The following is a 12,837-nucleotide window of genomic DNA, read 5'->3' as shown; positions in this document are numbered from 1 at the left end:
ATTTCTTTTTTTCATTTCAATCATTATCAAAAACAAACAATATTGTTTTTGGAGCCCTGTCTGCACTTCTGGTGAATCCATCACCAGCAAATTCAAGCTTAAGTGGGACACGGACTGGAGAGAAATATTTTATAACATCTGGTATCATGCCTATTTTTTCTTTTTGATCCTTAGCTGATCTGCAGATTTTAAAGTTCATAGAGAGACACACCTGCGGCGGCCCTTTCTATAATCCATAATTGTCTTCGGGTGAAAAGCCAAGAGGATTCATGTTCTTCGTGTCGAGACCGAGCTGCGGCTCGTCCCAAGGCGGCCGAGACGTCTGACTGAATTGTCATCTCGCAGGGCTTTTATAGAAATATTTAGGGGAAATAGTGTTGGGAGACAACAAACACACTTACTGTGTTGGATTGTTCTGTTCGGTCACCCTAAAATATTTGACATGTCAACATGGTGTAAACAAAAAGATCCGATTGTTGAGCAGTGCCGGGTGAGTCCGGAGTGAGTCTGCTGGTGCCGTACACAGCCTGAGCTGTTTTATAACCAAATACTGCACACACATCTCACTCCACCGGCAGCTGGAACTCAAAGCTTCTGTTCACACTTGATCAATTAGGGCCGTTAGGTTCACTGGGACATGTAATCTGAACACAGACGTATATAGAACAGATCAACCAACAGTGTGATGCTTCTACTGATGAGCTGGGCGGTCTCAGTGTGATAGCATGTACGATAGCTGAATGAATATAATACCTTTAAGGTTCCAGTAAGGAAGCTCTCGGGTTAAAACAATTACCCAGTTAGGGACTGGTACTGGACTGGCAGCCTTACTGGAGAATATGAAGAAAGCACTTAATATACACGCTACACCTCCCTGTGCTTGACACTGTCAGGTGTCTGTGTAGTGGCATTATTGTAGTGTATTATATTATATACTGTTATATTATTATTATTATTATTATTATTATTATTAGAACTACTCCATGGATAATGAGCAGTTATACACAATACTTCATATCTGAGCAAAGGCAGGAAATACAGACCTGTGTATCTCCTGTTTAAGCATACGCATTTCACTATGTCCAGCAACAAATAACTGATTACATGTCACTTGCCAACATATTACTACAATTGTGAGCAGAAATATCCAACATGTTTAAAGCACAATTTCAAGTCCATGAAGCAGTAGATTAAAAAAAAAAAACGACCTAAGCAGAATTTTATTGCTTGTACATTTGACGCGGTCCAGGGGTGTTTACAACCGTGTTTGGCGCAGGATCAAAAGTCCCTGGTGGCATCTGATCCAGAACAGAAGTTGAAATGTAAACGGGAGTAAAGTCAACACTGGGAGCAGACAGCAGGGAGATTTCAATTGTTGAGAATTACTGGACTATAACCTGCATATGTGGGGCCAGGGATTTCCATAGCAACTAGGAGCATACTATGCATAAATTTAATCAAATTAACCTATTAAGTCAAGAAGTTGGAGTCAGGAACAATGTCTCCGGGGGAATATATTAACTAACATGTTTGAATAACAAAGCCAGTCTTTCAATCCAAATGAACTGCTGCTAGTGCTACAAGGCAGAATTCATATTCAGTGTGTCGGTGTGCGAAAATGTGTGTGTGTGTGTGTGTGTATGTGTGGAGATGTCTTCAAGGAATGCCCCATAAAATGAAATGTCTTACAACAGGGATCTCACAACAAGAGCCGAGGATCGCTGTGTCTCCGCGGGTGCGTTTCATCACTGATGCCCCCCTCCTGAATGAGTGCAGCCCGTGACCTTTGACCTGTCATCTCCCATCATGCCTCTGGCTGGGTGCAGGAGCTAGTGTGCAGTGGCGCGTGCACATTCTCTGTTCAGGCGTGCAGGGCGCTCGCGGCCCCCCGGGGGACACACCGTAGCCCCCCCACCAGTCCCGTGGCCCCCGCACCAGTCCCGTGGCCCTCTCACTGCACGTCCCCATGTCCCCACACAGGACGGAGGGACAGAGATCTCTGGCTACAGAGATGGATGGACAGAGGGAACTGGGACATACACCCAAGACCCTCGAATGGACTATTGCTGTTGGAAGTGTCTTGGCTCTCATATGTCATCCGGTCTCTGTGGAGCAGGTCTGAAATCAGCCAATCAGAACAGGATCCTAGACACTTCAGGTCACACAGGCTAGCGTGACTACAGAGACACTGTCCTCCAGTACCGAAGCGCCTGATAAATATAACCTGTGACGTTAGTGAACACAACAGTGCACAGAAGCACTCAACATGCAGGCAGCTCAGTAAAGGGGGGTCGTCTGAGCAGCTCTGAGCTGAATCTTCCAAATGACCAAAGAAAGGACCTGCTAATATGAATTTGGAAAATGCTGGATATCACAATTTAAACTCATGTTAAGGAAAACTAATTTAAATAAAATTAGAGAGAACATCAATTAGCAAAAAGAAGAAGTTGAGGAATTCATTAATTTGCATGTGAGACCTGTAGCATAATAAACACCACAAACTAGGTTTGAAATCTAAATGAATGTGAAACTGAGACAATTACAAAATCTAGATGATTAATCTAGAGATTATCCTGTATTAAAAACGAGAGAGTGAGAAATGATCCTGTATTAAAAACGAGAGTGAAAGACGATCCTGTATTAAAGTGAGAGAGTGAGAGATGATCCTGTATTAAAAACGAGAGTGAGAGATTCTGTATCTGAAGTGACAAACAAGAAGATAACCTTGACTTCTGGTTGCTAGGCTACAGCCAGTTAATACAGTGATTTGGTCTGAAGACATCCAATAATACACTTACAAAGGAGAAGTTAGAAGTGATGATGTGCTTTAAAGACGTGGGTGAAAGACACACTTATGTATGTACTGCTGTAAGAGAAACACAAAACACCAAGACTTCATAAGAACTGATTTGTTTAAATAATTAAAATAACTGATGACAGATTCTAGGTTGATTTGGTCTTCACGGTTTAAACAGTCATACAGGTAGCCCACACTTTCATCTGAAGGGAACAACTGCATTTAAGATGTATTTATACCAAAAACAAAAAAACAGTGTAATGAGTGAATATAACCTCTCTCTCTCTCTCTCTCTCTCTCTCTCTCTCTCTCTCTCTCTCTCTCTCTCTCTCTCTCTCTCTCTCTCTCTCTCTCTCTCTCTCTCTCTCTCTCTCTCTCTCTCTCTCTCTCTCTCTCTCTCTCTCTCTCTCTGATCATGTGGGTCCTGTTTCCTCCTCATGCTGACCTTAGTAGAGTGAGGGCTTCTGTGTGACTCAACAGTGAACTGAATATTTGTGTGTTTATCAAAATTCATATTCTGACAGGCCTAGAGTAGGAGGAAAGGTTCTATTTAGTTTCCATCTTGTTAAGTTTGGAAGTTTATTTTTTTTATTTAAAAATAAGCTAAAGCAAACTGCTGCCTAGTGTTTTGGAGGGAAGTAATGCCAGGAACCATTAATGTTTTAGCATGAAGCTAGCTGTGGAGAAGGTGTGTGTGTGTGTGTGTGTGTGTGTGTGTGTGTGTGTGTGTGTGTGTGTGTGTGTGTGTGTGTGTGTGTGTGTGTGTGCGCACAGCACACAGGGACAACGGCCAATAGGAAGGCTGGAACAGGACACCATGCATTTTTTAAATGATTCTCAAAATTTACTACAAATTTTTACTCAGTTAAATTTGACAGTTCCAGTTTATAGTTAGAAGTTAAATATTTGGAGGATTCCAGTGTTGACCCTTAGAGGTGTGAGAGTCATAAAAACTGAGGAGTCATAAAAATGGCTTCAGAAGTACAAGCTAAAACATCTGGTTCAGATTCTCAAACAAGTTTATGAGAGTCATTTGACACCAATTTAAAGTCTTTATATCTCATAAAACTTGCTAATCTTTGCATTTTTAACTTCATAATTTGGCCGTGTGGTTGGTGTGGTCAGGGCAGAGGCCGCTGTCACCAGCGTGCTGTTGTGCTGCTACCACTCCACCCACTCTAGCTCCTCCCACTCTAGCTCCACCCACTCTAGCTCCTCCCACTCTCTCTTGGCTCTGTGCTGGATTCATCGATATCTCTCTGTTCCCAAATATGGAGCCTTTGGCATTTTCTAAAACTCGACATCAAAATGATTACATGCATTTCCCCAAACTCAAAAGACAGAAAAATTTTTTTGTCATGTCACGTGGGATTTTAGCAATTTAAATAGTTTGCCATTAATCCTCAATTTTCCAAGTCCATTTTGGGATAATCTCACACTAATTCCCATCACACAGACGTTCTGTGACCTGTGTCATCCCTCTAGTTACCACGGAGACAAGGAACGCTGGTCTACCTCTGATGAAAGCACGAAGAGACTTCCCTTCAGAATGAGTGGGAGGAGTCACATGACTGAACATCAACCACTCAGGGCTCAGCTACAGGGCTCAAGGGCCAATGGCAGCAGGGCAACTGAATGTCAGTTAACTGAGAAAAACTATGAGTCACTCACACAGACACAGTGAGAAGAAAAATACACAGAACAGGAGAAAACAAAATGGTGAGGAAATTTGACAGAAAAAACATGAAGACGGTTAAACCTGTGAGCCTTTCTATGAGCCCGGCCAATGCAAATGTGAGGATGTGTAATCAGTAGCAGTAAATAAAATCAAAATGGCAAAAACTGACGTTTTAATTTGCTTGAGGGGGGGGTCACGGGGGCACGTGTGAAAGCGTTTGGGTTTGGTTCTCGAGTGTGGGCCGTGTTTACTCAGAGCAACACAATTAAAGAGTCGCTGTAATGAGTAAGATAAGAGCAGCCTGGAGAAGACACAGCAGCCCCACACCAAACCCAAAACAGCAGGATGGACAGATGAAATCAGGAGGAATAAAATATGGCCAGGGTCTGTCTACAGGCCCATGGGGGAGGCAGTGGAGACACGGGGGCTGTCAGCGGTGTCCCCTGAGCCCAAGACTGATGCACTGCGGGGAATGATAAAGAGAAAAGAGAAAAGATTCAATACTCATTTGAACCCAGGACTTTAATTGTGGGGGTTGGTTGGGGGTGAAGTGTGGGGGTTGCATGGGGGTTGGATGTAGAGAGACAGCAGAGGTGTGGGTGAAGGTCTCACCTCATCCCTGTCCATCAACACCTCTGCTCCATGTTCTCAGACCACCAGTCACCCTACAGTCACTACCATCTCTGTCTGGTGTGGTTGATCTTGCATTAAGGCAACTGTCGTTTCTGTGAAGACCAATGCTAATGAAACGTAACGTAAGCCCCGAAGGCAGACATCTCCTAATGTTGGTAACTCTGTGGATGTGTGTGTGTGTGTGTGTGTGACATCAGTGGGCAGCTCCTGAACTGTCAAATGTTCAGCTGTAGTCTCTTAGCTGTTTACATTGTGCATGCTGGAGCTGGAGACTGAGGTAATTACAGGGTTCTGGTGGATCTGCAGGGTTCTGACAGCTCCCCCCGCCCACATCGACATCCATACCAAACGGCAATAGTAATAAACTACAGCAATAAACTGACAAACTGCAAACCAAGAGGGGTCAGGAAGTGCTGATGTCAGATAGGCTGAAGGGCCATAAAGATTTGGACAAGGAGTCTGTTATGGGCTTCCAGCTTGGAGAGAGGACCCAGACGCCTCTGGTGTAGCCCAAGGCAGACAGACCATCTTGGCCGGCTGGAGTTCTTACCAAACAGAGAAATGACATCACTGTGGGGCGGAGCCTGTTCATAGAATCAGGAACAAAACCAGGTGTCAAAACCTTCAGGTGTGTTTCCCTGTGAACCACACCAAAGAGCAGAGGGCAGTGAACTCACTCAGGTAGAGAGAGGTAGACATGAGCTCCATAGTGAAGAAGGGAGAGGGAGGGAGGGAGAGAGAGAAAGAGAGAGAGAGAGAGAGAGAGAGAAAGAGAGAGGCAGGGTAACATATAATATGAAAGTAATATGTAATTATTATTAGGGTTTTAAAACACGCAATTCACTCTCTCAGCCCATATATGGCATGTAAGATGCACAAACAGCTCATTTTGAAATCATTGTTTCTCATTTACATATCTTTGCCTACTCAGCATTAAGTGTAGCTCCGCCCACTTTGCAGTTCAGAGTGCTTTAATGGAGCACAATACTCGGGCGAAATTACATGAAATCAGTAACTATGGCAGCCTTTTGGGGGGCAGCCCTTAAGAACATCAATAAGATCAGAGATTTCTTGACAAAACCAGATCATGATAAACGTATCACGCTTCTGTCTCCAGCAGGGTTGGTTACTGTAATGGCCTCCGAACAGGACTCCCCCGAAAAGACCATCAAACAGCTACAGCTGATTCAAAATGCAGCTGCTAGAGTCACTATGAGCAAACGAAGTGATCACATCACCTCCGTTCTAAGTCCTTACACTAATTCCACAATACAGGATAGACTTCAAGGTGTTATTACTGGTCTATAAATCACTAAATGGTGTAGGACCAGTGTATCTATCTTATATGCTGCAGAGCCAGGCAGGAATCTTAGGTCACTAGGAACTAATCAGTTAGTCCTGCCCAAGGTAAGAACTAAGCAAGGAGAGGCAGCATTTAGTTATTACGCTGTTTCTAAATGGAACCAGCTGTGGGAAGATACTAGAAGAGCTCCAATGCTGGATGTTTTTAAATCTAAGATTAAATCCTACTTATTTGGACTGGTCTTTGATTAGTGTAGGTACCATAAATGTAGCCTGTTTCGTTTAGTTTACTTATCTTTTGCCTATTATTATCTTTGTTCTTAATTATTTTATCTTAATCTTATTTTAAGTTCTATTTCATTTATATAAATTCAATATTTAATTAATTTAGTTTTCTATTTTTATTCTTTTCAAATCTCGCTTTAATTTTTATGTATTATATTTTGTGGGCAATGACCTTCCCAAGGTGACGTAATAAACTTCTTCTTCTCTTGTGTGAAGCACTTTGAATTGCCAGTGTGTTTGAGAGATGCTATGAATAAAGTTGCCTTGGCTTGCCTAGACATCCAATGAACAGAGTTCATTTAGCCAACACTGCCTTAAAGGCACAACAACTGTTTATGGAACATAAAACCACACAAATGTTGTAAGTGCACATGAAGGAACTATGAGAGCACTTCAGGATATGAGGGCTGTGATTATGGGTGGAGGATGGACCGCCATGTTAGAAGTGCAGGAGGGTTCTGGGGTACATCTACATAAAACAGAAATACAGGAACACGAAGAACATACAAATATCACCTGCAGTCTCACCTGCAGGATTAGTACTAATTTATTTCAGGATTATTTAGTATTTCAGTAATCCATCAGGCATCTTATCATGTGAAATCATGTGACCACACTGGACACTTTGATGGAAGTAAAAATCCCTGCTAATGCACTAAAACCATTTCCCTTTATTTAAACAGCATTGTTAGTAAAATATATATAGAAAAATTGGTTAAATAATCTTATAACAATTTTTAAATATCCAATATTCAAAAATATTAGTGGCTGAAAAATATCTGTTGTATATTTAAATGTAAAATATTTAAAATGTTAAAATATCTACTTGCGAAGACATTTTATGCAGTGTAGTAACCTAGTGGAGAGAACAGATGAGCTAAAGTTTGTGCACTCATCAAGATGACAGGTGCACCTAATACAATGGCCAGTCAATAAAGCTACAAGACCTCCATTAGTGTGAGGGTCTCCATTAGTGTGAGGGTCTTCGTGTCACGATGGTCGTGTCACACGGTACGCCACTTGTACCATGCGTGTTGTATCTCATACATGTTCCCTTAATAGCAAGAGACGATGGACAAGAACGCAGGAGAAACTGAGATACCCAACAATACGGAAGCTTTTTATTGAGTTATTAGGAGTGAAGGAGGTGAACACACAGTGCTACAGGAGCTAACATGTAGCATACATCTTAGACAAAGATGAACAGGAGAGAGAGAGAGCACACATGTGAGAGACAGACAGAGAGGGAGGGGGATAGACAGAGGGAGAGAGAGGGACTGGGAGAAAGGGACAGAGAGAGAGAGGGAGAGAGAGATGTGGAGTGAGAAGGTGAAGGGAGGGAGAGGGGAGAGAGAGTGGGAATATTCTCACCATGAGAAGCTGTGAGGGGCTCGAGGAAGAAAGAGCATCTGGGCTGAGGTGGGGGACACGGAGACAAACCAGCAGGACGAGTCAGGAGACACAGGGACAAACAGGCAGGACGAGCCAGGAGACACGGAGACAAACCAGCAGGACGAGCCAGGAGACACGGGGTCAAACCGGCAGGACGAGCCAGGAGACACGGGGTCAAACTGCTACACGAGGATCAAGAGGACAGAGTGGACTAAAGTTCAGAAGGAACCCCAACGCTGGGATACAGAGCAGGAGCCACGAGGGTGAAGACCACAGGTAAGGTGAAACACTCCGCTCCTGCATTACTCACACAGCTCCCCCCCCACCCGTGATGCTGACCTGTACAGGCTGACAGGAGAGAGGGATGGTCCATGGGAGGACAGAAAGAGCAGGGGGATGGAGGGATGAAAGAAGAACAAGAGATGGGTTCTACGGGGCAGCACAAGAAAAATACCAAAAGGGCCTGCAGGAAACACCGTGGCCTTAACAAGTGTATCTAATGTGACACCACGTTCAAATACTTAATAAGATGACCAGGTCTGATTTTTGCTTTCTGTCTTAACTTGCAGTATGACAAATTAAGCGGTGTGTCATTGTGCCTGACACCGTATGGCTAACTGAATTAGCTTTAACAAAGGATTCTTGATAGATTCTGTGCAATTACAAGCAGAATCACAAACATAATGTGGTTTTGTGATCCTGTCGTCATCCTGGCTGTGGTGTGTGTGTGTGCCGCAGGGTCTTATTGAATAAGCCATAAACCTGGATTGATGTGCTGGGTTTGAGGCGTCAGCGGGAAATTCAGATTAAGGATAAATGCCACGTGGGCAAGCACAGGCATATGCACTATCTGTAAATCACTACTGGTGCAAACAAGACGTGGGTGTCTGCCCATAACAGGCCTGGAGCCACTGGAGAGAGAGACGCTGACACACCAATCTAAAAAGCCATTGAGGAGAAGAAAAAATAGAGAACAGTAAAACGGCCCTCTTAATAGAGATGTAATCTGCTCTGGTGGGATGCACGTGTGCTCTGCACAGCAGGTGGAGAGACGCACCTCGTAAACAGAACTATAAAACGCTGCCGCGCAGTAGACGTCTGCATCGATTTTGAAGCGATGCTGCCACCATGTGGCGAGATATTAGAATACACAAAGGGCACAAAGTGCACGATAACGGTAATGGCGGGTCTTCTCTTTAAACAGGTGTTTTCCGAAACCATCCAGTGATGCTAATTCGACTTCTCGTCTGCTTGAGTCCCTTTGTGACTCAAACAAACGGGTGAGTGAACATGTTTTTGAAGATATTCATTTAGAAAAACTAAACAATCACACACAGAATTCAGCTCCCTCTCCCTCTCTCTTTCTTTCTCTCTCTCTCTTTCTCAGTGAGATGGGCTTTCATGGGATTAATTTTGGGGACTGGAATGAATCTCAACTCCAGCCCACCATCCAGAAGCTGATGAAAGGCTACAACCGCTACCTGAGGCCCAACTTCAACGGTTTGTGCAACACTTCATGAAAGTGCTACAAGCCCTACAAAGGTCCTTCAACCATGGCTTCACCACTAACCCCATGATCCATGTTCTCCAGAAGGCCCTGTTGAGATTGGAATGAGTCTGGATATTGCTAGCATCGATGCCATCTCCGAAATCAATATGGTAGAGTCCATTGTCACTTTTTCCGCACATGATTCAAAAGTGTAATCGTTGATATTTATGGTATCCACACATGGCAGTATATGGAGTAACAGACCCGTTGTTCATGTGCACAATGTCTTCACTAGGACTACACAGCCACGATATTCCTGAGGCAGCGCTGGCGAGATTCCCGTTTGGTCTTCCCCGGAAATGAGAGCTTGAGTCTGGACGGGCGGCTGGTCTCCTTGCTCTGGGTCCCAGACACCTTCATCCCAGACTCAAAACGCTCGTTCCTGCACGACGTCACAGTGGACAACAGACTCATCCGGATCTTCAGTAACGGCACCGTGCTCTATGCTCTACGGTACGACCCGCTTCGGCCTGCTAGACGGGTCAGAGCAATATTCACGACGCAGATGCGTGGATCAACCAGGGTGTGCTGAAAGGTCTCTAGACATGGGTCTCTGTCTTGATTGTAATCTTGTCTATCAGTTCCACCTCGTTTTGACCAGACTTCTCTGTGCTCTACAGTATTACAGCTACGATCGCCTGCAACATGGATCTTACCAAGTACCCGATGGACAGACAGCTGTGCACCCTGCAGCTGGAGAGCTGTGAGTGCTCCCACACGTTACATATTTTAGTTTGATTTCTCTTATTGTTTTGACCGAAACGGTAAACTGTATGAATGTGTGATGTGTGTGTGTGTGTGTGTGATGTGTGTGTGTGTGTGTGATGTGTGTGTGTGATGTGTGTGTGTGTGTGTGTGGTGTGTGTGTGTGTGTGTGGTGTGTGTGATGTGTGTGTGTGATGTGTGTGTGTGTGTGTGTGGTGTGTGTGTGTGTGTGTGTGGTGTGTGTGTGTGATGTGTGTGTGTGTGGTGTGTGAGATCAGGGGGCTATAACCTCCAGGACGTGGTGTTTTACTGGACCCGAGGGAATGACTCGGTGAAGGGTCTCGACACTCTGCGTCTAGCGCAGTACAGCGTGGAGAGCTACTACACGTCTGTGTCTGAGGCAGTGTACGAGACAGGTGATACGCCCTTAATACCAGCAGACAGGTGATACGCCCTTAATACCAGCACACAGCAGACAGGTGATACGCCCTTAATACCAGCACACAGCAGACAGGTGATACGCCCTTAATACCAGCACACAGCAGACAGGTGATACGCCCTTAATACCAGCACACAGCAGACAGGTGATACGCCCTTAATACCAGCATACAGCAGACAGGTGATACGCCCTTAATACCAGCACACAGCAGACAGGTGATACGCCCTTAATACCAGCACACAGCAGACAGGTGATACGCCCTTAGTACCAGCACACAGCAGACAGGTGATACGCCCTTAATACCAGCACACAGCAGGTCGACGTCTTCTGCCTCCACCACGCAGGTGTGCCAGGTGTACTGAGGTGTAGTCAAGCTGATCCTTTGTGTGCAGGTCACTACCCAAAGCTGGTGTTGCACTTCTCTCTGCGGAGGAACGTCCTGTTCTTCATCCTGGAGACCTACGTGCCCTCCGTCCTGCTGGTGGTCCTGTCCTGGGTCTCCTTCTGGATCAGCCAGTCCTCGGTTCCTGCTCGCACCTGCATCGGTCAGTCACGGTGCCGGGTCTGGAGATGGTGTGTTGTGTTCTTCGTGTGTCTAGTCCTCGTACTCAGCCCGTATACGTCTGACAGTACAGATGAAGTGAACTCAGTGAACTGAGGCGGCTCGTTACCTTAAAACACTCCAGGCAGAGAGCACAGCCGCTCTCTGACCGCTCACGCTGAGCTCAACAGCCCCGCTTGCTCTGATCTGTTCAACAGGAGTGACGACCGTTCTCACAATGACGACCTTAATGATGGGAGCCAGGACGTCGCTGCCCAACGCCAACTGCTTCATCAAGGCCATCGACGTCTACCTGGGCATCTGCTTCACCTTCATCTTCGGGGCGCTGCTGGAATACGCCTGTGCCCACTTCTACACCATGCAGCATCAAACCATCGTAGATGTTCAGAGAGTGAGTGTACACGCCCTCTACAAGCCAAAACCATGTTGTAATGTGCTAAAGCAGGGGTGGCCAACCCGCCAGAGACCTAGAGCCATTTTTTGTACTGTGTAACGGGGGGGGGGGGGGGGGGGGGGCGCGCGGGTTGGCCACCCCTGTGCTAAAGAATACAGCAACGGACGGTGGCATGGGGAGTTCAGACTGTTCTGGAGTCAGCAGCTCCTACCCAATACTACACGTGTCAATACAATGTGTTTTAATGTTGGCTGAATGTTCTAATTGTTTGTCAATATAATTGGACATTGTATATACGTGTATGTGTATAATCCAGGGAATCTTCTGAAACAAATCACTATTTGTAGAGGGTCTATATACAGCAATTACTCATGGTTTTCCTCATATATGCTGCATTATTATTTTAAAACATACATAAACATTCTGCCAAAACCAAACTATTCATGGCCTGGTTTCAGGAACTGCTGAAGGAGTTTGATGAGTCAAACGGCAACTGCTCCATCCAGCTGGCTCGTGCCACCACACCTAAGACGGACCTGACCCCTGACCCCCGGGAGGAGGCCCCCGCCCAGCCCGTGAAGCGTGAAGGGGAGGAGACGTCGGAGAAGCAGACGCCCGGCGGTGTCTTGTCCTCCGTCAAACAGGTGTCACGCAAAGCTGCGTCCTTGATGAGTGTGGAGAATCCCCACAACATTGACAGGCACGCACGAGCCTTCTTCCCCATGGCTTTCCTCCTGGTCAACATCCTCTACTGGCTGTATTACCTTTTTATTTAGCAGAATGGCTCTAATAAAGGAACCCATAACTGTAAGGACCAACTGTACTAATAAAACAAAAATGGTCAGGCTTAAAGTACCCCAGTTGGACCCAGTTACTCAAGTTGTGGTTACATGACCTCTGACCCAGGCAGGAGGAGGCAGCCTCACAGATGCCGGATGATTCGAATGTCAGTGGTTTCATCATCATTCTGTCTTTACCAATGGAAATCTATATTAAATCTATATTCATCTGTTTTGTCAAGTATGGCATCAGAAACCTGATTATTATTTCTATAAAACTTTCATGTGTATTTATTTATTTGCATACCTTACTCACCAAATT

The 12,837-nt window shown here is 45.2% G+C and overlaps 1 protein-coding gene and 1 long non-coding RNA gene across 3 annotated transcripts in view; one reads left to right on the top strand and one right to left on the bottom strand.

Moving 5' to 3' along the window:
- LOC143526594 (uncharacterized) overlaps window positions 1–312 on the bottom strand; it is a 2,495-nt gene extending 2,183 nt beyond the window's left edge. The window contains exon 1 of the long non-coding RNA XR_013133898.1: window positions 212–312. This is a non-coding gene — a long non-coding RNA (uncharacterized LOC143526594). The remainder of the gene's footprint in view (window positions 1–211) is intronic.
- Window positions 313–8,044: 7,732 nt separating this feature from the next.
- Window positions 8,045–12,683, top strand: gabrp (gamma-aminobutyric acid type A receptor subunit pi). 2 transcript variants are annotated; one of them, XM_077022898.1, is made up of 10 exons: window positions 8,045–8,363; window positions 9,292–9,367; window positions 9,475–9,587; window positions 9,679–9,746; window positions 9,872–10,089; window positions 10,257–10,339; window positions 10,620–10,757; window positions 11,173–11,325; window positions 11,540–11,733; window positions 12,195–12,683. In XM_077022898.1, exons 2-10 carry the CDS (start codon window positions 9,315–9,317, stop codon window positions 12,510–12,512), a joined length of 1,338 nt encoding a protein of 445 aa, XP_076879013.1. In that variant the 5' UTR covers window positions 8,045–8,363; window positions 9,292–9,314; the 3' UTR covers window positions 12,513–12,683. The 2 variants fall into 2 exon arrangements, with proteins under 2 accessions (XP_076879013.1, XP_076879014.1); XM_077022899.1 differs by lacking the exon at window positions 8,045–8,363 and having other exon boundaries at window positions 9,294–9,367; window positions 9,432–9,587.
- Window positions 12,684–12,837: the final 154 nt, after the last annotated feature.

Source organism: Brachyhypopomus gauderio, chromosome 11 (assembly GCF_052324685.1).
Source record: "Brachyhypopomus gauderio isolate BG-103 chromosome 11, BGAUD_0.2, whole genome shotgun sequence".
In the NCBI taxonomy this organism is placed as follows: domain Eukaryota; kingdom Metazoa; phylum Chordata; class Actinopteri; order Gymnotiformes; family Hypopomidae; genus Brachyhypopomus; species Brachyhypopomus gauderio.
Note: the sequence above shows the minus strand (reverse complement) of the source record. Positions and strands in the feature narration are given on the sequence as shown.

What these genes read in the sequence shown, in the direction of transcription:
- gabrp (XM_077022898.1), top strand. Translation starts at nt 9,315, where the DNA reads ATGCTAATTCGACTTCTCGTCTGCTTGAGTCCCTTTGTGACTCAAACA. An exon ending in CACCCTGCAGCTGGAGAGCT is followed by an intron (nt 10,340 to 10,619) that starts GTGAGTGCTCCC and finishes GTGTGAGATCAG; the next exon opens with GGGGCTATAACCTCCAGGAC. An exon ending in TGAGGCAGTGTACGAGACAG is followed by an intron (nt 10,758 to 11,172) that starts GTGATACGCCCT and finishes CTTTGTGTGCAG; the next exon opens with GTCACTACCCAAAGCTGGTG.